This window comes from Triticum dicoccoides, chromosome 4A (genome assembly GCF_002162155.2).
Source record: "Triticum dicoccoides isolate Atlit2015 ecotype Zavitan chromosome 4A, WEW_v2.0, whole genome shotgun sequence".
NCBI classification, from domain to species: Eukaryota; Viridiplantae; Streptophyta; class Magnoliopsida; order Poales; family Poaceae; genus Triticum; species Triticum dicoccoides.
The window spans coordinates 741,080,157-741,107,815 of NC_041386.1; the positions used below are offsets into that span (position 1 = coordinate 741,080,157).

Below are 27,659 nucleotides of genomic sequence, written 5' to 3' on the forward strand. Positions count from 1 at the left end.
TGATATATGGGAACCATTTGCGTTCTTGGTGTGGTGCGTGGGGTGCTATTTGCAGAAGAGAAGGTCCAGGTTGTAATTTCCTTTTCTTTCAGAGTCCTTTTTGCAATGTTGTAACAACTTCTGGGACTCTGAAAGTCCAGTCGTTGTTAATGAGAAGATGAGAGACTAACTTTAATTTAATTATTATTAAAAATAATGAGGACAAAAAATCCCATGCACAGCCCCCTTCAACGCCCCCTCCCTCGAGCTGCTAATTGATCTTGAGAGGAGGGCTCCCCAATCACAATAATTCTGCTACAGCACCCGAATCATCAGCACCAGTACATGCTACAGTACCGGAATCCACACATATCTTGGCCGGTCGAAAAGTTGTCCGAGATTCTCTCACTTTCCCCACTCCCATCTCGCCGCCGCCGCCGCCGACGCCGACGCCGGGGAGCAGCGCAGGTCGGGGCTACCACTGTGTCGTTTGGCCTAGGTGCCGACGTCGTCCCTTATTCTTCCTCCCTTTGCTTGCCGCTCGCTCAACACGACCACCTCGCAGCAGTGCGGTGGAGTCAACCAAGCCTTCTGCTTCTGCTTCTGCTTCTGCTTCTGCTTCTGCAATGGGGATGGTGCTCTGGTGTGGTGCCTAGGCCTATGCAAAGGTATCCCCTCCTCTCTGATTTTTTCCCCTTATTGCAATGGAGATTCGATCTTGGGTCTAGAGCGTCTTGCAACAGTAAGTAACAGTAAGATATGTGTTCCTGCTCTGTGCAGGCAGCGATTTGGTTTCCTCTCTGCTCCCTATACACATTAATTAGATATTATATTTCTGAAGAACCATCTTTGAATCTTCTTTGATGTGCCAAAATTGCTTGGTGCAGGCAGGCAGCGATTTGGTTTCCTCTCTGCTCCCTGCACACATACAGGGATAAATCTCCAGCAGGTACACATTTCCTCACTACCAATTTTTGCAAGCACCCTGTCTGCCTGTCTCAAGCAAACTTACTTTTACCATTGTCTAGTTCTGAATGCGGGACGGCAGTGTGCTGGAGCGTATACTTAACAGAGACGAGGAGCCCAAGGATCTGCCATTAGCACTCTTACAGGACATTACCAATGATTTCTCTGAAGAGAACAAAATCGGTCAGGGTGGATTTGGAGAGGTCTACAAGGTACAGTTTATTATTCACAAAATAATTGAAGATCTCGAGTCCACTAAAACACCGCTGGTTCAATAAAAACGCAAAAAATCTTGGTATTGTAATAAGGGTGGGCATCACTGACACACTCACGAAACAGGGCGTACTCCGCAACGGGGCTCTTGTTGCTGTGAAGAGGATCCATATAAACGTAAACACAGTTGATGGCAAGCTTTTTCGCCGTGAGTTTAATAGCCTCTGGAAGGCTAATAATCATCAAAATGTAGTCCGGTTTCTCGGCTTCTGCTCTAATATGTACCAGACAAGAATAGCGGAGGCTGGGTCCGATGAATTTAGATTGGTCAACGTAAGAGAAAGATTGCTCTGTTTCGAGTACATCAGCAATGGAAGCCTTGATAAGCATATTACTGGTACGATCCTATTGCATTTGATGCAGCTCTTCTCTTCTTTGCCTTATTGCCTTGACCTAGTGCTGAGTTTTCAAGTCATGACCACCAGTTTGGTATAGGCTTGAATTAAAATTGTTCCATCATTGCTCAGTATGTAGTATAACAAAACTCCTCACCTTTTATATGTATATGTTCTTCTACAGATGAACTAAGGGGACTTGAATGGGAAAAACGCTATGACATAATCACCGGAATTTGCAATGGTCTGCATCATCTCGAGGAGAAAGAAATTATTCATATGGACCTTAAACCGGCTAACATATTACTAGATGATCATATGGTTCCAAAAATTACCGATTTTGGTTTGTCAAGACCAAATGAAAATTCACATACTATGGGTCCACGTTTTGGAACACGGTAAGATATGCATCACAAGAGCCACCACTAGATAATTGACATTTCTCCATCATACAGCTCTACATTTACTTTGTTCATTTATTGCAGAGGATATGTCGCTCCGGAATATGACAACGCTGGCAAAACTTCTGTCAAGTCTGACATATATAGTTTTGGTGCCATAATCATTGAATTAGTAACAGGGTTTATGGGCATCCCTGATAAAAACAGTGTATGGATGATTTCTCTCACTTATTAGAACGAGGATGATGTTTTACATGCATCTTTTAATTGATCGCACTTCAATATGGATACTATCCTACTGAATTACATATCTAATTGAAACAACATGTTTATGGATATATAATATGCATGGATGGATTTATTTTTTCAGTTCTGGTAAAGTGACACACTTTGTTTGGACGATACACACACCATGAGGCTAATATATGGCTTTGAACTAAAAAAATTGCCAGCTGGATACGCACCATGACATGAACATATAGTTTGCACTATAAGATTCTGGAATTTTCACGAAAAGTTAACGTTTTCTATATGTAGGTACTTCGAAGGTGGAGACACAGGTGGAGTAAGCCACCGACGTTGCTACAATATCAGCAACTAACTAGATGCATGGAAATAGCAGTACACTGCAGGCAACAAGAACCGGAAGCTAGACCTTCCATAATGGATATAATTAACTATCTGAGTAAATCTGAAAGTACGGATGTGCGCACTGGCCAGGTGAGCTAGCTAGTTTAAGATACCTTGTAATCAAACTGCAGTTGAGATCAGAGAGCTAATTAAGTGTAAAACAGCCAACTGCTGAACATTGTGTTAATTTGGTTCTAGATTCAAATACATTGGTTAGCTAATCATAAACCTGCTAGGTTAGCATAATCCCAGATGTGTGTTTGAAAACTATTCTTGTTTGTGTAAATTACTGGTTGGCTTGTTAATTAGTTGGGTTAGCAGTAGAAAAAATTGAAGTTAGGAGGCTCAGGGTGTGTTCGGCCGAGTTCCAGCTCTAGGCTATTCTTGGAAAAAGTTGGGCAAAATTGTCTGGCTCCAAGGGAAATGATAACCAAAACCAATGCTAGCCCAGACCTTTGTTTTACTCTCTATATCCGTAATTCTGAATATATAAATATTTATGTGGCCGATGTAGCCAAAATAGAAGCTTTTATCTGAATAGTACAAACGCAGAAACCAACTAAGCTCCAAGGACCGGGGCAGTCAAGGATGTGAGCACCCGTGCACCTGCAATCTCCCAAAGACGCCCTGGTCCTGCGTGGTAGTTTTTTCCTTCGATTTTCAGGCGAGAATGTAAACTAAGAACTTTACAGTGGTGTGCGTGGGCATTGTATGGGTTCTTGTCCCATACCTGCGTGTTCAAGAAAAAAATAGTATAAACGCAGAAATTTAGTTTAAATACATTTAGAACTTTTTGCTTTCAAATGAAACTGTTTCATTAAGAAGTTGAGATCAGAGCGCTACTCTGGTTCTAGATTCAAATAGATAGATTATCTAATCTTAAGCCTGCTAGGTTAGCATAATCCCAGATTTGTGTTTCAAAACTATCCTAGTAGCCTAAGTAATAGTTATAGAGCTGTTTTACGGTGATTGGATTAGTACTCGGAGTACTTAGCAGTACTTACATGTCTGATCACGTCTGATTTTTATTAGCCGTCAGATCTTGCGGGGAATTTTAATTGATTAAATTTAATATGTTAATTGTGATAAGGGCATAATGGTCCAGGGGGAAATATCTTTTCTTGAACCGATCACCTGAGGACCAGATCCATGTCTACTCGATCCAGTTCAGAATCCTCCTCCGATCTATTCGTCGCCGCTCGCCGCTCCTGACCTTCTCCGTCCTCGACCTGCCCGGCGAGAGGAATAAATTCATCGTCCTCGTCCTCCACCCAACCAACCCCAGCCCCCCACGCCGTCACCGAAGAAGAAGAAGGCCGGATCTGCGCCGGCTGAATCGGCGGCGACCACGGCGGGCGATCCCATCTCTTCGCGCGTACCATCCTTAAGGTATGAATTCGGCTTGGCGTTCTGCTCGTTATCTTGGCCGTTGCGCCCCTCCACCGTGCATGCAGTACAACCTCAACCCCACAAGATCCGGGTACTGACTAGAACAACGAATGGAATGCTTCATCGTGGCATAGTTTCTCTTGAGCTAATCGCATCATGTTTGTTTAAGTAAGATGTTGACGTTTGAGATGAGATATACTAAAGGAAGATGAGATACTGGTTCCATAGTTCACTTAATTTAGTTTATTAAAGTCATCATCACTTTAGGTTTGCATAGCGCATGAAATATAGTTTAAAGGAAGATGAGATACTACTTGTTGGACGTTGATGATTGGTTTCCCTCACATGTCAAACTAGCAAAGTCTTTTCCATGCACTTGTCTTTGCCTATGAGCTATTTTACACCTGCAACATTGATAAACAGAAAGATGTTGATGATTGGTTTCCCTCACATGTCATATGCAGGAAGACATGGCGTATGCAAGTGATGAGAGTATGTTCGAGTATGTAAATGTTGTCAGCAAGATGTTTGATAGTGAGGCTGAAGGCTATGAATTCTACAACAAATATGCTCTTGAAAAAGGTTTTAGTGTGAGGAAAAGCTACGTTGAGTGGGATGGATCCAACAAATACATAATTTTAAGGAAAATTGTGTGTAGTCGTCAAGGGTTTCGCGAAGATAAGCACATGAAAAGAAAGATGGAAGATAGAAAGAGGAGGCCACGAAGTTTAACTCCTGTTGGGTGTAATTCTAAATTGGTCATTACGAGACAGGAGGAAACCGGTCGGTGGTTTGTCAAGGATTTCATCGATGAGCACAGCCATCCTCTAGCCCCACGGGATCTTTCTTGTCAGCTGCGTTCACACAGACGAATTAGCGATGAGCAGAAAGCGGACATTGCGGACATGGAAAAATGTGGGATCCGTAAATACCGTATTATGGATATTTTGTGCTTTCAATACGGTGGATTTGATAAGGTTGGATGCATATACAATTTCTGCCATGCTAATAAGCAGGAGACAATCAGTGCCGGTGATGCTAAAACGGTGATCATGCACATGATGGCGAGGCGAGAGCGAGATGTGGATTTTTTCTTCAAGTACTTGGTAGACAAGCATGTCCATCTGAAGGGACTGTTCTGGGCTGATAGTCAATCGCGACTTGACTACGAGGCTTTCTGAGACGTCATTGTTTTTGATAGCACATACAGAACCAACAAATACAATCTGCCATTCGTGCCTTTTGTCGGGTTGAATCACCACCGCAGCACTGTTATATTTGGCTGTGGTATAATTTCTCATGAAACAAGCCAGGCATACGAGTGGATGTTGCGGACCTTTTCTGATTGCATGGCACAGAAGCATCCGATATCTGTGATCACAGATGGGGACCTTGCAATGCAAAGAGCAATAAGGGTGGTCTGGCCAGACTCAAACCATAGACTATGTATATGGCACATTCAGCAGAACATTGTACGCCATCTGCATGATGACGACGTAAAGGAGGAATTCAGATCTTTCACTTATGATACTTCTTCCATTGAAGAGCATGAGATAAAATGGATACAATTCTTACAACGGAATTAAGTAATTAGTGAGGAGTCTTGGCTGCATCAGATGTATCAGATGAGAAAGTTGTGGTGTGCTCCATATCTTGAGGGGCGTTGTTTCCTAGGATTGAGCAGCAATCAAAGGAGTGAGAGCTTGAACTCTGTGCTACATACGCATCTTGAGGGTAAGATGTCATTGTTTGAAATGCTAGAGCACTATGAGCGTTGCCTTGCGTCGCGACGGATTAACGAAGCTCTCCATGACGTCGAAGCCTTGCAGTCCGTTCCATTTACAGAGGAAAATGCTTCGCCGCTTGAGAAACACGCCGCAACAGTTTTCACACCTAGGGTCTTTAAGATGGTCTTATGGAGCATAGATGCTGTCAGCAAATGTCAGATTAGAGAGATACTAGATGGATCAGAAGATTCCACTTATGTTGTGTCCAAGCAGGAAAGAATGGATAAAAAGTTTGGAGTGCGCATTGAAGAGCAAGGAGGTCTTTCGCACAGGGTGAGTTGTTCTTGCCGTAAGCTGGAATGCGCAGGCACACCATGTTCCCACATTTTTTACATATTGGGGATTTTAAAACAAACAATTCTGCCCGGTTGTTGCGTTCCCACTAGGTGGACTATGAATGCAAAATGTGCATACGCACCTACCAGAAAAAACCAGATGTATGACAATTCGCTAAGCCTGCAGAGGTACCGCGAGTTGCGGAATTGTAGTCACGCCGCAAGTTTCCAGGTATGCCACTCTGATGAGGACTATCACCATCTAAAGATGCTTTTGCAAGCACAACATCATGGCAAGCAATCAAGTTTTGAACTAGCTGACAACAAGGAGTCAACTAATGCTCAGCATAACAGCATTAGGTTTGGCCCGTTGATGCCGCACTCGCAGAAAGTTGATAAGGTTCTGGATCCCGTGCATGTACCAGGACGAGGTGCACCGAAGAAAAGGCTGCAGGCAAAGACAAAGAAGTCAAGATCACATAATATCTGTGGCTATTGCAAGAAACCAGGTCACAATCGACGTAAATGCGCTAAATTGCTAGAGGTACGAAATATGTTCATATTTTTTTTGCATGTGTTTTACTCATAATTGATGTCCATATGATTTATTCTATTCTTCTGTGCAGGATCTCGAGGCTGAACTGTGATATCTACATACAGCATGAACCGACGATGAGCCAGAGAAAGTCGTGTGCCATTCAGTTTTGTGTGACGTGATCTTTAAATTCTATTTCATCATGACAGTAATTTAGTGAAGTGCGGTTGTACTGCCATGTTACTGTATTAGTTCGACATCTTTCATTTCCACTTTCTGTGTGTATCATGTGATGTCCAACTTTAAGAATGATGATGTATTTCGACAAATTGGGCACTATGATTCTTCACCCTTACTATGGTTGTCATGCATATTCATAATCATCATGCATATTCTTCATTTACAGACTGACGTATTTTTTAAATAAGCGGGGCCCACTCGGGTGTGCTTGGAAATCTTTGAAAAACCTCCATGCACGTTCATCTTTGCTGCATGCAAATTGGGCGGCAGCCGCTGTGCCAGTAGCTGTCAAGGCCTTGATGAATCACTATTCAGATGCAGGTCCCCGACTCTTGCATGCAGGTCCCCTTGAGGCATAGACCGATGTTTTCAGCAGTCAGTCTAGAGGGCATTATAAATTCAAAAAAATACAAAAACTTGGAAACCTAATTTTGTTTGTGGAAGAGATCATGTGTGCCAAAACTGAGGTGATTTGGAGGTGGTCGAAAAAATGCCCGCATTCCCGGAGGGACCATTTGGTCTAACTTAAGCCATTTTTTGAAAAAACGTGAATTTTTCCACCACCTCCAAATCACCCAAATTTTCTTGTACATGGTCACCCACATGTGCAAAACATGTGTATGCAAGAAAATTTTGAAAAAAATTATTTTACAATGCCCCCTTGAGGCATAGACTGATGTTTTCAGCAGTCAGTCTAGAGGGCATTATAAATTCAAAAAAATTTAAAAAATACAAAAACTTGGAAACCTAGTTTTGTTTGTGGAAGAGATCATGTGTGCCAAAACTGAGGTGATTTGGAGGTGGTTGGAAAAATGCACATTTCTGATATTTTCACAGGTTACAAAATATATTATTGGACAGAATATAGACAACACCACACAACAACAGCACATTCATCCAATACAATAGAAGATAGCTCTCCGAATACAATTCATCATATTAGTCTCCGAATTCAAAAGACTGAACAAAGATAGAACATTACATGTCTCGAGACCGCGAGTAGCGAGTTTGTCTTCATATTACAAGTCGATATCGATCATCTAAACTACCATCACATAGAAGAGAGTTGCGGTCATCACGATGAGCATCATCGCGATGAAACTGGTCTTCATCCGGTTCCTCCAGCGCTCCCTCCTCTCTCCCGCTAGATAGCGGGCGTATCTAGATTCCGCCTCCGCCTTAGTGGTGTACCCTTTGTAACTGTTACCGGTGAAACGGTGAACCTGTCTCCGACACTCCTCCCAGTCGTCATAGACTCCGGGAACCTTACCCTTGTACACGACATACGACGGCATCTCTATGCACAAGCCAAACAACAGACAATACATAAGCAATAAATAAGTATGCAACAAAAGGATCGGAAGAGAAAAGCAAGACATTAATAGCACAATTCATGGTCCTAGTAATAAATAGCATCGATTACATCTAAGTTTAACGACTGTCCAAACCAAAGAGACATACAATTCATTAAAGTTTAATTACAACATGAGCCAATCAATGTTTCAGAACTACACATAGCATCACTACTTTCGACTCGACTCATGGGACCGGAGCGTGGATGAAGCCGCCGTCTGTCCTGATGGTCCTGAAATCGCGGGCGTTGTCAGCCTGCATTTGTAGCATTGTGTCTATCTCACTGCACAGAACACGGAATGTTAGAAGAAATAAAGAATGATCGATGGATGCATTTTTTTTTCTGTTTTGGCTGATGTTGTTTTGGTGCTATTTTCGTGCCATTTAGGATGGCTGCAGTGACTTTTTGGTGCCATTTTTGATCTCTTAATATGGTTGCAGTGAGAGAAAAATATGGCTGTTATTTTTTTTGTTTCAGAAACAGGACAAACCAAAGGGCCCATGTCTCCCCTCCAGATTTTTCGAGGGCCAAAGGGCAGGACGTTTGAGTTTTCGAGGCAACTCCCCACGCCTCCCTTCCACTGGCAACTCCCCACGACTCCCCTCCACTGGCAACTCCCCACGACTCCCCTCCACTGGCACTCCCCAACTCCTATTCCATTGCCGCTCAATCTGCCTCCCTCTGCCTCCCTCCTCATTCCATTGCCGCTCCATCTTCCTCCCTCTGCCTCCACCATCAAGCAACTCCCCTCTGCCTCCACCATTGATGGCCAGGAGGGCAATGGCGGAGGAATCGTGGAGCAACTCCCCTCCGTCTGCCAAGAGAATGGCGGAGGCATCGTGGAGCAACTCCCCTCCGTCTGCCAAGCATCACCAAGGTGAGGCGTCTGGCAAGGAGCCGCTGGTGGTCGACGACGACGTTCTGTTCCCCGGGCAGAAGCAGGACTACACCGTGCCGCTCATGGTTGATATCCACCTGAAGAAGGAGAAGCTGGATGTCGTATGCACCAGCAATCCAGACGAAGCCGACAAGAGGATCCGCGAGATCAGGAGGAGGCTCGGCGGCATGCTTTCTCGGTCGATCGCCGTTGATGTCGAGTATACGAGGGAAGATGAACCTCCGCAAAAGGCTGCAGTTCTACAGTTATGCGTGGAGGATCTCGTCCTGGTATACCACTTCACCGCGGCAACCAAATGGTAAAAACATCCAGTTCTAAAGTTTCTGAAGTTCTGACGTTTCTGTCTAATTAGTAGTTTCTGAAGTTTCTCAAGTAGACGCAATAGTTCTGTAGTTCTGAAGTAGATGCAATACTAGTTCTGAAGTTCTGAAGTTTCTGTCTAATTAGTAGTTTTTGTAGTTTCTGAAGTTTCTGAAGTAGATGCAATAGTTCTGAAGTTCTGAAGTAGATGCAATACTAGTTCTGAAGTTCTGAAGTTTCTGTCTAATTAGTAGTTTCTGAAGTTTCTCAAGTAGATGCAATAGTTCTGAAGTTTCTGAAGTTTCTCAAGTAGATGCAATAGTTCTGAAGTTCTGAAGTAGATGCAATACTAGTTCTGAAGTTCTGGAGTAGATGCAATACTAGTTCTGAATTTTATGTCTAATTAGTAGTTTCTGAAGTTTTTGAAGTGGATGAATTTGATGCACCAGATTAATTTGATGCAGGCCCAAGGAACTCTGCCCGCTCCTGCAGGAGAAGACGTTGTACACCTTTGTTGGCTTCTCCATTGGAGGTGACAAGGAGAAGCTGAAATTGTCTGGTTTGGAGATCAACCCCGACAAGTACGTCGACATGCAGCGCAAATGGAGAGTTCCAAAAAATGGAAAGAAGTGGCAGGCTTTGGCTGAGTTTGCAGCCAGCCTCATCCACCCATCGTACAAGGAAATGAAGAAGAAGATCAACAAGGAATTCGACCACAAACTATGGGGGGATAGGCCACTGCCAAACAACCTCATCGAGTACGCAGCGAAAGATGCGTACGTCACCTACGAGGCACGGAAGAAAATCGAAATCGTCAAAGAAGGTTTGGAGTACTGGCAAGAGGCGGAGGATCATTGGGATGACCCCTACTACTGGGGATATTGAGTTGTTTGTAGTATTATGTGTCTCAGTTTGCAGTTATGTGGTTGAACAAGTTTGCTTTTGTAATGCTGAACAAGTTAGCTTTTGTTATGTTGAACAAGTTTGCTTTTGTAATGATGAACAAGTTTGCTTTTGTTATGTAGTTATGTGATTGTTATGATGCTGGTGCAGAACACTTATGGTTGTGATGTGATGCAAAATCCTTCAACTTTTGGTGATCATTTAGTTCAAGATTTGGTCAGATCATACAGAATGTAGTCTAGAAGTTTTTGTGATCATTTAGTAGTTTTTTTATACAGAAGCCTTTCACTATAACTGAAAAAGCTGAAGTTCTCAGCATGAAGAATCACACAACACAGCACCTACATTATGATGATACACTATCAACTGCAGACCTGAATGCATCCAATTCGTCCTTTCCCAAGCAGTGATGGTAACTGAAAGTATAACAACTAAAAACGCAGCTCTACTGTATGTGTCCAATAGTGCCATCATAACAGAACTTTGAAAAGTCCTATATTATACAGTAGCAAGCATCACAAGTTTCAGATGGTTTTCTAGCAAGAATTTTCCAGAAAAGTGGATTGGTGGCACAAAATTGCTACACTCAGTCGATCTACCTAGCATTATCAGCATGGATACCATTGAGACGTCAACAGAAACTGGGGTACCTGCGCTGTCCTGCGGTGGTTGAGGAGATGGATCCGGCCGATCCCGTTGGGGGGCGCGGGGGCGGCGGGGGTGGAGTCACCGACGACGTGCAGGGGCGGCGGACAGAGGGGGACGAGTGGGGGATCTGGCGATGGAGGGAGGGAGGCCACAACGCGAGGGGAATAGGTGGAGTGGGGGGAGGGTTCTAATGGCCTCCTTCGGATGGGCCTAATTCGGTTGGGCCTAATTCGGATGGGCCGTCTCGTTGTCTGCGCCCGAGGCATGCATGCATGGGAATGGCGGTGACGTGGGTTTGCATGCGCGGGTGGCGGACGTGAACTTTATCTATCCGAAATATGTTATGATTTCTACCCGAAAAAAAGCTCGCGTGCGACGCTCTCCCGTGCGACGCACGCCTCTCGCGTGATACGCGATTCCGATGCGACTGCATGCCAAGTTTTATAGATGGAAACTTCTTTAGACACAATGCCATCTCAAAAACAACTCAGAAACAACTGTATGATTGATTATAAAACACATGCATTGTTGTTCAAAGAACTGTATCATGAATAAATTGTACCATAATTGCGAACATAGTGTGAAACAGAAAACAAAAGGTTTGTTTGCAACTAAATAATCCTGGTTTGAAGCTTAAACTGGTTGAAAAACAATTGAGCCTACTCCATATTGTCTTTTGCACTGCCAAAATCCAGTGACCTCTTGCGTCGCGTCGTTGGAGATTGCGTCGGGCTTGGCGATGACTCATGTGCTTCAATCTTTTTCTCTTTAGCATCAATGTAACCATACAACTTAAGTTGTTCTTGGTCTTTCTCTGCCAACTCTCTAGCAAGACCCTCCATTTCTTGGATTCTCACTTCCCGTAGAAAACCATAGGAATTGTATTAGGAAGAACTCAAAAAAGACGTAGCCATAAACTAGATGCATGCAACATGTAAAATTTTGAAGTAATGCGCTTTGATGCAAGTTTTTTTTAACGAGTGCGATCTTTTCGGGGCTTCCAAAACATGTGCACTGACCGCGGGTCGAACCACATATCACACAAGCCCGATCCATCGCCGTGCCCGTGCCAACCCGCCGCCCACCATTCTAACTTATTGTTCTCTAAAAAAGGAAGAGCAATAAATTCAGTCCAAGAATTTCCAGATATAATTGTCAACCCATTTTCGTTGGTAATTACGAGATATGTTTGGCGCAATTAGTGGCTAACTGTTTTTTTGAGGAATAGTAGCAACTTGGTTTGATACATGACAAACGTTATGTTCAGATTAGTTGCATTATTTCTTTCATTTTTTACCAAAAAAATCTATACAAAGTGTTAATTGGATAATGTGAACAATGTGGCACGAAGGTTGTCGGCCCAGCCAGTGGATGGAACGGATGGTACATGTACACTCAAGTACGATCTCTGACACGCGCATTTCATCCGGTTCAGTGGATGCATGCATGCTCTATGTGGCACGAAGTTTGTCGGCCGAGCCAGTCGACAGACCAGATCGATGCTACAGGAGGGACTCCATTGTAGACCAATGCTCCATCAATGTCCGGTGTGTGTGCTACGTCCACCGTAAGACAAACATAGTTCCGTCAACCCTAAAACCCTTAAACCCTAAACCCTGATAACCCTAAACCCCCCCTCCCACTAAACCGTAAAAACATTCAAATTTTTGCCCCACATGGAAACCATTATGCATGCATTCTCTATGTGGTCATGGGATGCCATGAAAGATTTTTGGGATTATACACACAAGTACGATCTCTGACACGCGCATTTCCGGCATAGCATGTCAACACCCCGAAAGCACTAGCTGGGTTCCTCACCTGTATGAAACCAACCAAACATCGATCCGGTCCAGTGGATGGATGCATGCTCTATGTGGCACGAAGTTTGTCGGCCGAGCCAGTCAACGGACCGGATCGACGGTACCGGAGGGAATCCATTGTAGACCAACGCTCCATCAATGTCCGGTGTGTGTGCTACGTCCACCGTAAGACAAACATAGTTCCGTCAACCCTAAAACCCTTAAACCCTAAACCCTGATAACCCTAAACCCCCCCTCCCACTAAACCGTAAAAATATTCAAATTTTTGCCCCACATGGAAACCATTATGCATGCATTCTCTATGTGGTCTCATGGGATGCCACGAAAGATTTTTGGGATTATACACGCAAGTACGATCTCTGACACGCGCATTTCCGGCCTAGCATGTCAACACCCCGAAAGCACTAGCTGGGTTCCTCACCTGTATGAAACCAACCAAACATCGATCCGGTCCAGTGGATGGATGCATGCTCTATGTGGCACGAAGTTTGTCGGCCGAGCCAGTCAACGGACCGGATCAATGGTACCGGAGGGAATCCATTGTAGACCAACGCTCCATCAATGTCCGGTGTGTGTGCTACGTCCACCGTAAGACAAACATAGTTCCGTCAACCCTAAAACCCTTAAACCCTAAACCCTGATAACCCTAAACCCCCTCCCACTAAACCGTAAAAACATTCAAATTTTTGACCCACATGGAAACCATTATGCATGCATTCTCTATGTGGTCTCATGGGATGCCATGAAAGATTTTCGGGATTATACACGCAAGTACGATCTCTGACACGCGCATTTCCAGCCTAGCATGTCAACACCCCGAAAGCACTAGCTGGGTTCCTCACCTGTATGAAACCAACCAAACATCGATCCGGTCCAGTGGATGGATGCATGCTCTATGTGGCACGAAGCTTGTCGGTCGAGCCAGTCAACGGACCGGATCAATGGTACCGGAGGGAATCCATTGTAGACCAACGCTCCATCAATGTCCGGTGTGTGTGCTACGTCCACCGTAAGACAAACATAGTTCCGTCAACCCTAAAACCCTTAAACCCTAAACCCTGATAACCCTGAACCCCCCTCCCACTAAACCGTAAAAACATTCAAATTTTTGCCCCACAGGGAAATCATTATGCATGCATTCTCTATGTGGTCTCATGGGATGCCATGAAAGATTTTCGGGATTATACACGCAAGTACGATCTCTGACACGCGCATTTCCGGCCTAGCATGTCAACACCCCGAAAGCACTAGCTGGGTTCCTCACCTATATGAAACCAATCAAACATCGATCCGGTCCAGTGGATGGATGCATGCTCTATGTGGCACGAAGTTTGTCGGCCGAGCCAGTCAACGGACCGGATCGATGGTACCGGAGGGAATCCATTGTAGACCAACGCTCCATCAATGTCCGGTGTGTGTGCTACGTCCACCGTAAGACAAACATAGTTCCGTCAACCCTAAAACCCTTAAACCCTAAACCCTGATAACCCTAACCCCCCACTAAACCGTATAAACATTCAAAATTTTGCCCAACATGGAAACCATTATGCATTCATTCTCTATGTGGTCATGGGATGCCATTAAGAAAGTTTGGGATCATTACTACATATACATGCAAGTACGTTCTCTGACACACGCATTTCCGGGCTTGCATGTAAACACTCAACCCTAAACCCTGATAACCGTAACCCCTGATAACCCTAAACTCCTAAACCCCTAAACCCTAATAACCCTAAACCCCTAAACCCTAAACCCCGTAAACCACACACCGAGTTCACAAGATTTTCTTATTTCTTTATATCATTTATCCAAATCTCACATAACTCACGCGGCCCACCCCTCCCTAAATCCCGCGATTACAGCTCCGCATTCTAACCACCCGGGCCGTCCGCACCTCCCACGACCGCTACAAGATCAGATCGGAGACGCCGGTCGCCCACGGAATACAGGAGTCGGCGGCCACCACTCGCCGCCCACTGCCAACGTGATCTGAGGGCTCAGACGTCAGTGTTCTTCTCGCCGCCTCCTCCTCGCGTGAACGCGCCGTTTTTCCTTTGCGCCGTCGACCGCGCTATAGCGGCACTTATAGTTTCCGACGCACTAACCGCCGCCATCTACTCGGTGGCACCATCTCCGAGATAAGGTATTAGCTGATCGTAACTCTTTATAATCGTTGTCCGCCGATGCTTTAGTTGTTGAACCCTCATAGGTTTTGCACCAAAATAGGTTCTGTGCTTAAACCATAAGTGGATCATATGTTAAATGACCCAGTTAATTTTGTTAAAATTAATTCTCTGCTAATTTTGTTATACATTTTCCAATTTTGTTCAGATTAATTGAGCCTGATTTTATCATTGCATACGAGGCAGCAATGTCAGTTTCAGATACGAACCTTAATAATGGAGAAAAGCCCATCTCCGAAACTACCGATGCGGTAAGTAATTGACTATTTGTGTACAATTGTTTCATACACATAATTCATGTGTACTTAGTTTTATTTAATGGAATGTAACAGGAACTCGCCGAAAAGCATGGTCATATGAAGTTAGTATGCTCACAGACAAGGTTCGGAAAAACCATGAAACTTTTGTCAGAAGACCACAAAAAGTACATCATATCAGAAACCAGTCTTGGCGGACTAACCCAGATGCATGAAGTGACTCTACATCGCATAATGTTGGTTAGACTAGCCAAGAGCATAGATATGGACACGAAATCCATTACCATCGGTAAAACGCCAATTCCTATAACAAAAGAGGACGTGCAAGGTATATTTGGCATTCCGATAGAAGGGGAGGATATAGAGCCACATCTGGAAAATCAAAACGACACAGAATTGTTTACTGCCTATGCAAACAATGGGCAAATTTTGATTTCTGACCTTGAAACGGCGATCCGAGCTTCCAAAGCCCCAGACGGTGATTTCCTGAGACGGTTCATTCTGTACGCAATTGGTACTGTTCTAGCACCAACAGCACAACATTATGTGGACTCGAAATATCTCAACCTTATTACAGATCTTGAAAACCTTCAAAAATTTAACTGGGGATGTTTCACACTTAATCACTTCTTCAAGTCCGTTCACAAGTTTAGAAATCGATATCACGTAAATCTACAAGGAAATCTAATTCTGCTCCAGGTTAGTGCTAGATCACTACTTAATGTCCTTTAATTATTGTTCTGTTGCATATCTATATGGTGATGAACTAATTTATTGTGTAGTATTGGTACTGGGAGCACGTGCGTAGTGGCCAATTAATGTATGCTTCTAGACCCCCTCCATTGATCGCACGATGGGACGAAATGATGGCTACTATAAGAAGCGATGCTTACGAGAAAGGAGGTCTTCATAACGGGCTGGTACCTATCTACAATTGAACTTTCTATATCCGATTTTTTATTTGGTACTAATGGTTCATTATATTTTTAAAAATTAGGCTGTCATGGAAATTTGTGCTCCTCAACGACCGTCCGAGAATTCTAATAATTTTCCAAGAAAAAAGATGAACATGTGCATCAACATGATTCGTATCGAGCACCATCACAGGGACATCAATTTAGTAGCCAGCAAGTGTGTACTCCAAAGACTATTTGTTTTTGCAATATCACAAATAGGTGTCATGGAACCTCATTCATTTAGCTATTGTTATCAACGGGGTTTTATTTTGTTTACACAGATTGAAATGGTAGTTGAAGTCATGAATGCACGCATTGCTGATCATGAAAAGAAGGTAGGCAGGAAGTTAATGGAAATTGAGCAGAGATTTGATGTCAAATACCAGAATCTAGGTGAAGACTTGATCGACATGAAGACTAAAACTGACACTAATCCTAGGTTGTCGAAGGCCGAGGACGAAATTAAAGACTTAAGGAGGGAACTCCATGTATGTCATACTGTGCATTTTGTATTTTTTATGAATATGTTCCTTCATGTTCATTATTGTTTGCATTGTTACAGGACTTAAAATACGAATTTACAAGGAACCGACAATCAGTGTCACAGAAAGGAGGCGTGCAGGTGATCAATATGGTCCAACATGTTAATATCTAAAAGTAACAAACTAATGATGAACTACCTTTGTTCATTGTAGGATCAAGTCAATGTGTGCAATTCATCCCTGACAGGAACTCCTAGGGCTAGCCAAGTCACGACAGGGACTTCGAGTACACCAAGTGCAAGACATGTGACGGAAAACAATGAGGAACCACAATTAACTCCGATGAAGCCTGTCTTTGGTAATGATTACAAGTTCACGCATGAAGACATAGAGACAGCCGTTTATATCCGCGGAACATACGACCCTGTTGAAATAGCTAGAATCGGAGACATTACCCTCACAGCAGAAAATCTGAAGCGAAATTTGGACGACAAATAAATTTATGGTGATGTAAGCCCATTATACTTTATTCTACATCATTACTGCAACAACTGTGTTATTATTGTATGATTGAAAATTTGGCAGGTTATAATGGCATATGCTAGCATTAGCCAAATTGAGAATGATACTACCTCAATCATATCCCCTCAAGAAACCGAAAAGCTGTTACAAATGAAGGGGGTGGTTCCTGTTGGACGTGCAGCCTCATGGTTAGCTCGTGTAGCAGGAAAATTTGTAGGGCGCTGAAAGGTACACGTTTTCCACACTTTCATAGTTTACGTACACGACAACTTTCGGTTCTCAACCCAACCCGAAATTTACTGCAGGTGCATGTCCCACTGAATGTACACCAAAACCATTGGATGCTAATGATGTTTAATTTTGACAAAAAAGAAATTCAGACTCTGAACTCCATGAATTATCATTGCGACAAGACCAAGGAAGATTCTCTTGTAAGTGTTCTCTTGCTGCCTCTTTTGATCCGCATGGAACATGAGCTCCCAAAGTACCGTAACCCTATGTATAACTCGTCGTACCCTAGGTGGACTCGATTCAGTTCTGTATTGACGAAGCTGTCAAGAAAGGGTTGATATCACCAGCTAAGAACATCAATTTTGCCGAATGGACCAAAAAACGCTATGAGAACATACCACAACAGACCGATGGGTACGCATGGCCTCATAAATTATTATTTGCGTACACGAATAAAATTACTGATCTTTAACTAAACATCGCAGGACTTCCTGTGCGGTTTGGACACTGCAGTACATGTTGTCATGGAACGGGGATGAAATGACCGATATTTTGAACCAGGTAATTGAATGCCTAATTTATATTTGTACTTTGTTTAGCTTGAAAGCTATGCTGACGTCATTGTCGGTTATCCAATATAGGCAAGGATAGATATTTTCAGGTGGAAAATATGTACAGCCTTACTGCATTCAGATTGCAATGCGCTTCGTCTCGAATCATATAAGTTCCCCATAACGGTTAGCGCTACATCAAGAATATATCATTTATTTCACAAGTCTCATGATTAGAACTAACGCAGCACTCTCTCTTAAATAGAAGGAAGTGTACGATGCCCAGCAAGCAGTTCTACCTGATGCTTCAGAAGAGGACGTACAATTAGTCAACAATCCTGATGGTTCAAACGAACCTGACACATCCAACTCCCAGAAGGATACCGGTGCACCCAACTCCCCCGAAAATGGTGCACCCAACTCCCCCAAAAGGAAGAGAGCACGTGGACGCCCGAGAAAGCAAGTCGATCCCGAGCAAACAGCAAAAACAAAGAGTCTTAAAGAACTAAAACATAAATTTGACAGCAAGACCATAGCCAACCAAGTGTCTTCGTTACCATCACGGTCACGCGGAGAGCATAAACCAGCACCAGCTTAATTGAGCCCATTCAAACACAAATAGGTAGCATCAATTGATCATTAATTGATACATGCTCATGCTCATGCTCTACTTTTAGCATCATTTGATACACGTTTTTTTTTTCATATCAGAAAGTGGAAATAGGTGCTTTTGGCAATCATGAGCATCCTCTACTTATTGCAATATCTAATGCATTGATACATTCTCATGCCCATGCTCTACTTTTAGCATCATTTGATACACGTTGAGTTCTTATCAGAAAGTGAAAATAGGTACTTTTGGCAATCATGAGCATCCTCTACTTATTGCAATATCTAATGCATCATCAGTACAAAGCTTGATTTGGCAATAGGTGGAATCGGCAATCATTTGCATGCTTTAATTTTGTCAAAAATTAATGCATAGTTCAGTTATAACTGCTCATAGATATGGCGGGAACATGCTGAGTTATACACTAAACATAGTCATGCCAAGCTATAACTACCATAGTCATATTATTAGAGTTCCTAGCATGCATCACCATACGGCAGAATAACACAGCAACCATAACATAGACCACCGTACGATACTTGAGTTGGTAAGGCCTTGTACAATGCAAGGTGCTTAGGGGAGTTTCTTATAGAAATAAATCAGGCTTTTCTTAAGCACATGTGCTTATTTGTATAGGGTAGACACATAACTAGGCGTCTCTCCTGTACAAATATGCACCGGTGCATCAGAAAAAACTCTGTTTATTTTTCTAAGCACCACCTTAAGCATCTAGCATTGCACAAGGCTTAAACATGCATCACCAAAATGTTATTAACAACTAGGAACATTAAACCAGAGTAGCAGCAAATTCTTAACATAAACGGCAGATCAACCACTGCTCAGCATAGGTTCAGACACACAATAGGACATCAGTTTTAGACTCCAACAACAAAGAAACATAGATAACATAAGAGGACACGGCGGTCCTGGGGCAGCATCAGCACTCTAGCAGCATATCACTTCTCTCCCTTCTTCAATGCATGTTGTACGGCTCATTGACTTTGACAATCTCAAGGAAGCGTGCGTAGGCAGCATGTCTAGCCAGAGTACTGGCACTACGATTCTTGCCATGTCCATTGCCAGTGCTGAAGGCATGCTGGATCATGCCATCTATGCCGCCACCGATCACCTTGCAACAGAAAGGGCACCCAATCTTGCCAAAGAAATGGTACTTGATCTTCCCAGCAATCAGATGCCTCAGGGTGTACCGGCTCTTGCTGTGCCTGCTGTCCATGCTGTAGTCCACATCGTCGTCATCCTCCTGTCAATTAGTGAATTAGTACACATAGAACAACTCAGGTGATATATTATGGTACATTGACTTTAATTACAATGTTTTGAAAGTACACATGTGAAACATGGCAACTATCTATTTGCTAGAAATAAGGCGTATGTGCACATACATAATTGAGCCAAATAAATTGACATGCACAATTATGGACGATGGAATAGTTGCATTTATAGATTAGTGCACAAGTAGTACATAACTAACACATGAAAGACTACATGAAGTGGCTTGGTTTAATGATATTTGATACTTGTTACAGGTGTAATTCTTATTAGGATCAGAAAAATGGCTTCATTGTACTCCTCCATGTTTCACACAAGGGGGGTTTGTTCTATCTACTGGAATGAAGAAACAATTATTCTTTCTGACAGCGGCAATACTGCTTCTCCAACATTGTTAGACCCTGATAACTTTCAGAAGGAAATTGGTAAAGGAGCTATCGGGTGTCTCACTGCTCATATTGATGAGAGATGTGGCTGTGATCATCTAAATAAAATACTGTGGAAAATTGGGTAGATGAGATGTTTTGATTTTTCGGTATCCAGTGGATATGTAATGTCAGCCCATAATTATTAAGGGAGCGATCACTTCCTTTACAAAATGGAAATCTGTATAGAATTTGCAAATGGATCATCTATGAACATGTGTGCAAACTAATCATCTATGAACATGTGTGCAAATTAATTCATGTACATAAACTATAATGAATCAGGAACTGCAACATTTAGTCACTGTCCTGGGGAAGCCAATGGAGAATCCTGCCATATATCCATTGTTTAACCCACTTTTTTCATTAATGTATCCCTGCCATGAACATTTTCTTGTATTTGGGTTCATTACCCCACTTCTTTCATTAATGTATCCCTTGTGAAACGTATGCTCATCTAGTTAACAAGACTAACCCCAATGCCATGAAAAAACCCAGAGTATGTGCTGGAATCAGAATGTGAATCAGATTTAAAAATCCACATCCAACATGAAGATCTATGCTAGATCCCTACAATCCTACATACGTACAACTAGAACGCCCAAGTGAAATTGATGCTCATCTAGTTAACAAGAAAAACCCCAATGTCATGAAAAAAACTGAGCAAAAAACAGAGTACTACCTCAGATAGCTCATCGATGGCATCCTCGTCGAAGTCGCTGCCCTTCCTGCTATCTAGGTCGAACTCCTTTATGGCGTTCTCCTCCATGAGCTCTTCGATTTTTTCATACACCTTGCGCTTACGCCTTCTCATCTCCTCCTCCTCCAGATCTTCCCCGACCTTGTGCTCGCCGACGGGTGCCTCGACCGCTGCGATGGCAGCGGGAGCAGGCACAACGGTCGCTGCACCACCAGCTTCCGCCGCTACGGCGGACTCAGCCGCTCCACCCACGGCTGCAGCCACGGCAGCAGACTGCTCTGCTCCGATGGTTGCCTCCGGCTCGTCCGCCGCATCTTCACGCCCGCGCTTCATCGTCGGTCGAAGACAGGAGGAGGGAGGCGTAGGAAGGGAGGAGGGTGGTGACGAAGGAGGAGAGGGTGGTGAGGTGGTGAGGAAGGAAGAGAGGGTGGTATGGTTCGGGAGAGGACGAGGGTTTTCTACCCGATTTGGGGAAGAAAGGCACTGCTCCTGTCTCTTGGAGTTACCGAGAAGCCGCGGGTGCCGATTTGACTTGACACACCCACCCGGCCGTCCCGATTCCACGTGGGGACGTGGCGGTCGTGCACACGTTCGTGCACCTCCTACGGTTTGCCATCAATTGCTATAGGTCTCACAAGTGGGTCCCCTTGTCATCCACACAACCGAGCCACCACATGTACCACATTTTTCTTTCTCCCTGTCTCGACCACTCCACATCTTTCTTTCTCCCCTTCTCGACCAGCGCCGCCGCCTCCGCCGCCATCTGCCGACGACCCCTCTCTTCGCTGCCGGTGCGCGGCCGCCGCCAACTACGGCAAGTATGTCAGATCTCCACTCTTCTTCCCTTCCCCAAACGCGTCTCCCTACGGAGGCGGATCTGAGCCGATTGGTTTGGACTGAAACTTAGTTTTTGGATTGGATCTTGATTTGGTTTATATGGTTTGAGACCAAATCAATCAATTAGTTTGAGCCGCCACTACCACCTACTACTGCTTCAAATCCAAGAGCCACAGTTGCCGGCCGGAGCTCGTCGGCTCTCTCGAGCTTTAACGCCATGTCTGATCTAGATTCATGACGCGCCCTCGCATATGGCTTTGTCCACAGTTTGAACCTTTGGAAGTTGAAAACAGTTTGGACTGGGTTGGATGACGCGCATGTATAGTTCGGTTTGGTCTAGATTCTAAATGAAAATATCTGGATTGGTTTGGTTTTGATGTGTGCCGTGGATTGGACTGGTTTAAGTTTCGATGCCCAACTATTCCTAGGTTTAGATGAACCGGGCATTGCCATTGTCATTGCCATTGCTTTATTACATAGATGATAGAAAATAGATTGATTGGCCATTGCCAGTATAGGTTATCACTATGATTTATTATATGTATGATCTTTGTATTGTACTATGTACAACTCAACTTAGAGTTCAACATGTTCTGTGTAGAATGGAGGAAGCACAATGTGGACGCTGCAACTCACGGTGCCGGACCAGCCTTTCTACTGCCACGTTGTTCAACATCTACTTCCAGCCTTCTTTTGTTGTTGCAGCGGTAATAATTTATATGAACCTTCTGACAGTACATTCTTTTTGTTTTTTTTGCTATTTGCACTAATGTATTGTGTCTGCTATTTGTTTTTATCTTACACAGATCGTACCATGCAATGTGAGATTAGCATTCAATGAGCTCGTCGCAGACACGTGACCTTCGACGCTCTTGGGGGCCCATATACTATGCAGGTTGAGAAGGGGCGAAAGATAACCCAGATAGGAGGAGATGATTGGGATCGTTTCATCGCCCGCATGCGTCTTACTGGGGGTGAATTGATCAGCTTCTCCTTCAGAAGAGATAGGCCCAGGATTTCTGTTATCTATCTAAATTTCATTCCGGATAGTGAGGATGAAGTTCACGAGGACGAAGATGGTGCTGATTCAGATGATGATGAGAACCCACTTGTTGAATACCTGTATGCCCAAGGACTCAGCCTGGGCGACGAGGAAATCGGCAACCTCTAGGACATGCTTCCGCTACGTGAAGACTACCTAGGGAAGCCATTCATGACCCGCCTCACAAGGACGAATGTTAAACGGCATATCATGGTATGTTACTTAGTGTGGTAATTACATGATATGCATGCTTAGTTAGTGTAGTACTTCATATGATATGCATGTTGTAGTACTGTGATAAGAGGCCAAGTTTAGAATTCATTTAGTGAAGAATTTTATGACATGCATGTAGTGTAGTAATATGCGATGATATGCTTAGTGTACGGAGTAATCTAATGATATGCCTAATTACTGTAGTAATTTGATTCTTGGCGTATAGTGTAGTGATGTGATGATATATATGCTCAGTGTTGAATCCAATGATATATGTGTCTTGAAGTGTATGCTTTGTTGATAATTGCACGTGACATGATCATATATCATGTCAACTGTTTTCAGAAATTACCTAAGAGGTTACTTGATAGCTGTGGCATCGACCCGGGCGAAGAAGGCATGGCTGTTGGACTACGCCTTACCAGAATGGGCTCCATCACCAGCTGTGCCTATGCAGTGGACACGGACGGTCGCACTGTCTTGAGCAGGGCAGGGTGGAAGAAGTTCCTTCGTGCCAAGAATCTTCGGGTAGGACAGGCCATCCTACTCACTGTTGCGAACACCCGTCGCCATGACTTGAGGATGATGATCACCATCCACCTCATTTAGAACTGGGGTGGGCCATGTATCAATGTGAAATGAACTTGTTATGTCAGCTCTTGTTTGCGAGTACTTGTCGTGTATTACCGTACCTATATCTACTCATATCTAGGTACTATTGCTTGTGATGGATTGCAACTATTATTAACCGGTACCTAATGCTCTACTAGCTATGATTATTCCACTGTGTGATGTTTTATATGCTGTAGTGTGACATGGTAACTGTTATATATGGTAGAGGCTGGTCTCTAAGACCTTGTACAATGCAAGGTGCTTAGGGATGTGCTTCCACTGTGTGATGTTTTGTACGTGCCAGGTTGTAGTATGAAATGCTAACTGTTCTATATGGTAGTGGCTGGTCTCTAATTGGACCGACATGTTGAACTATAGTATCAATGGTAGAGGCGTTTCGTTGTGCGCCACATCTAACAGTTCACATAATTAATTATCCAAAGATTAAGGTATGAAACCCTTGGTCCTACATAGCAACATTTCGTTCCAAAAATTAAGGTACTTCCACATTCAAACTAACTAATACTACAAATTCGAAGGAACTACTTAATACATTAACAGCACATAGGGAAGTAGCCCTGGTCCAACGGCTTGATAAATGACGAACAAAAACTGAAAGAAGAAGGATCAGCCAGTAGCAGCACCATCAGCCTCCCAGCCTCACAACTTCAGCCAGCCTGGTGAACTCCAGGTTTTTTTCCTGCAAAACACACATGTGATGTTGGAGGCAAGAAAATAAATATGCCAGGGGTCTTGTCATGGCATCTAATCGCACGGAATGCTAGTACAAATGATGGAGAATAAAACACCCAACATGAGCAAATTCATAGGAGTTCTAGATCCATGGATACTATCAAGAAAAAATGCTCAGTTTTAATTCAGACACAAGACTTGGTGAAAACGTGCATATCAGCAACATTGATATGTCATCTTTGCAAGCTTGGGTCAGTGACTTGTCTTGTGTTTCATGGCATGACAATAATTTTAACAATAAATAGACATGAAATTGACCCAAATTCATGTACAAAGTTATGCCATATGATACATGGATTGATTCACACATAAATGACAAAATGCCAACTTTGTATAGAATTTGCAGTACTGAAATATTTCAGTGTGTACTGAAACTGCAGTACTGAAATAATTCAGTGTGCATCGGTGTGTACTGAAATTGTAGTAACGAAATATTTCAGTGCCTACCGGTGTGTACCAAAATATTTCAGTGTCTACCACTGCAACATTACAAATTTTGCCTAGGGCAGTACCGAAATATTTCAGTGCCTACCGGTGTGTACCGAAATATTTCAGTGTCCACCACTACAACATTACAAATTTTGCCTAGGGCAGTTCCGAAATATTTCAGTGTCTAACAGTGTGTACCGAAATATTTCAGTGTCTACCACTAGAACATTACTAATTTTTCCTAGGGTTCATATGATGCCTAGGGTTCACATACATCATAATCCATCCTCCAAATCCATGTACTCAAATATTCATGCAATTCATTGAGATTAAAATGCCATCTAGCATTCCCTCTCTGAGCTATTACGATCAGTATCACCACGATGTAAGCACGAGCAGTAGGAAGATGAGGAGTGGGGAAGCTTACTCTAAACATAGCTACCGCCGCCGTTCAGACGAGGAGAGCGGCGAGGGAAGCGTGGAGAATGGCGGGGAAGCGAGGTCGCGACCACTGTCCTCCTCATCTTGCGCTTCGGAGTCTCTGGTGACTCGGTTGGAGGCTGCACAATCTGCGACAGCACCTCGTGCACGGTGGGTTCCTGATCCAGTGGATGCTCTACCCTGGATCTGAACGCCCACCACCTCCGCCTGGTCCACTCGCTGGACGAATTGGCCTGCTCCATCGCCCAGAGGAGGATCTCGATCTTGTCAATCGGTTGTGCGGGCGGGGGGCAAAGCTTTGCCCTCTCCTTCTTTGTCATATTCGTGAGAGTGGCCATTGTCGTCCAGTTCATCTGCCTTGTGTTGTCAAACCAAGAACGAATCTCCCTCAACCTGGCCAACTTGACCTGGTCGCCGCCGGCGATTTGCACGAAGTCGGTGTTCTCGTCGCCGGCCATCAGCTCGATCTGCCGTGTAAGAGGGGGTGGGGGTGGGTGGGGGGTTGCCTGAGTGGAGCGAAGTTGCAGCGGCAAGAAGGAGGAGATGACTGAGGTGGACTTGGAGGAGAGGGAGGAGATGGCCGCCGATGAGTAATTGTGGAATGTGAATCACCATGGCGGCGGTTATGCATTCGACGAGAGGGGCGGCGCGTGCAAATTTTCCTAGGACTAAACTGCCCCTAGATTAAAACGCATCCCCACCTTGTCACGAGTACTGGCCCCACTCGTTTTAGTACTTTCGCGTACTTTCATCGGAGTACTACCCAGTACTTCGTATTTGTCTGCCGTTAGATCGACATCAACGAACGGTTCAAAAAAAGCCCAACCACTCTAAAACTTATAATAGTTATATCCCCAACAGTTACCTATACATCCTTTCTGAAAATAGTGCACTTTCTGGTAATGCATGTCTCTTTTGTCGCAGCAAAGCACTTATATGGATGATGACATGCTTGGTATTGAACCGCTCGAGCTACATTTTACATTGGATGATAACAAGGAGATGTCATGCTCAGTTAAGCTAACCAACAGGACAACGTCCTGTTTTGCCTACAACATTGAAAGGCCAAGCCAGCAGTACACCACACGGCCAGGGAAAGGCATTGTGCCACCAGGATGCGACGAGTATCTTGTTCAAATAATAGTGCAGCGACAGGATAGGGCACCACAAGCTACACAGAATGGTGACAAGTTCATCATCCACAGCACAAAAGTGAGCAATCTTAGAGATGAGGATATCACTGAACATATATTCCATGAAGAGGCCGGTAAAATGGTTGATGAGGTGAATTTGATGGTTGAATATGAGCCTATTAGTGGACGAGACCCCAGTGTGCCAGTCGAGGCAGTCTCCCCCATGGTGAGCTTCATCAAATAATCTCAACGTACATAGCACCCTTACTGAAATAATTTTATTATTAAATATTACTACTTCGTTGTTTATTGTGCAAGGACATCAATTCCAGCATCTATAAAGATGGCGTGCAAGGACAATGTAACAAACAACTAGATCGCCGTAATTTCCACCCACCAGAAGAATTTTCACAGAGTCAACCAACGAACATGACTTACCTACTGAAAGTCAGCGACCGCCGTGGATGTCACAAGGGGGGCCATGGGCAGCCTACTCCACAAGCTGGGCGAGCTTAACAAGGAGGACTTCAATCTGGAGGCAAGCGTCAAAAAAGATGTCCAGTCACCCTCGGAAGAGCTGGTGATGATGCAGCTCGTACTCCGCAAGGTGTCTGACGTGCAGCAGGGCAACCTCGATGACCTGGTCAAGCATTGGGCCAGTAATGTCAGGGAGATGTCATATGACCTAGAGGATTTCGTTGACGGCTTCTTGGTGCAAAGCCAGCCTGAATCTAGTACAAGTGGCTTCAGGGAACTCACACACGAGATATGCTTCCACTTAGAGAAGGGCAAGAGTCACCATACCATAGGCAGCTTGATCAAAGACAAAAGCAAACAAGTAAAAGATGCGGCCAAAAAGTGTAGAGTATAAGGTCGACAATGTGGTACCTAATGCATCTGCCAAAGCTGCCATTAAAGAACAGCTCGTTGGCATCAATAGGCCAAGAGATGAGCTAATAAGGCTATTTGAGGAGGATGGCGATGTATCAAAGGAAAATCTCAAGATAGTCTCCATTGTTCGATTGGGAGGATTGGGCAAGACCACACTTGCCAAGGCAGTATATGACAAGCTTAAAGCCCAATACCATCTTAAAACTTTTGTTTCGGTTGGTCAGAATCCTGATGTGAAGAAAGTTTTGGGAAATATCCTCCGTAAACTAGTAAGGAATTTCAATGTGGAGAACTTGGATGCGGAGGATCTCATCGAGGCACTCCAAGAATCGCTCGAGGATAAGAGGTGCACAATCCCTCCCCCC

At 43.9% G+C, this 27,659-nt stretch overlaps 1 protein-coding gene and 1 pseudogene across 1 annotated transcript; both read left to right on the plus strand.

The window, feature by feature from the left end:
- The first annotated feature begins 474 nt into the window (after nt 1–474).
- LOC119288320 overlaps nt 475–27,659 on the plus strand; it is a 32,131-nt pseudogene continuing 4,946 nt past the window's right edge.
- On the plus strand, nt 3,677–6,821 carry LOC119288321 (protein FAR1-RELATED SEQUENCE 1-like). Its single transcript, XM_037567942.1, has 3 exons — nt 3,677–3,973; nt 4,438–6,579; nt 6,662–6,821. The coding sequence occupies exons 2-3, from the start codon at nt 5,590–5,592 to the stop codon at nt 6,680–6,682; spliced, it is 1,011 nt and encodes a 336-aa protein (XP_037423839.1). The 5' UTR covers nt 3,677–3,973; nt 4,438–5,589; the 3' UTR covers nt 6,683–6,821.

Coding starts and splice junctions, on each gene's coding strand:
- LOC119288321 (XM_037567942.1), top strand. CDS start 5,590: ATGTATCAGATGAGAAAGTTGTGGTGTGCTCCATATCTTGAGGGGCGT. Junction 6,580..6,661: donor AATGCGCTAAATTGCTAGAG/GTACGAAATATG, acceptor TCTTCTGTGCAG/GATCTCGAGGCTGAACTGTG.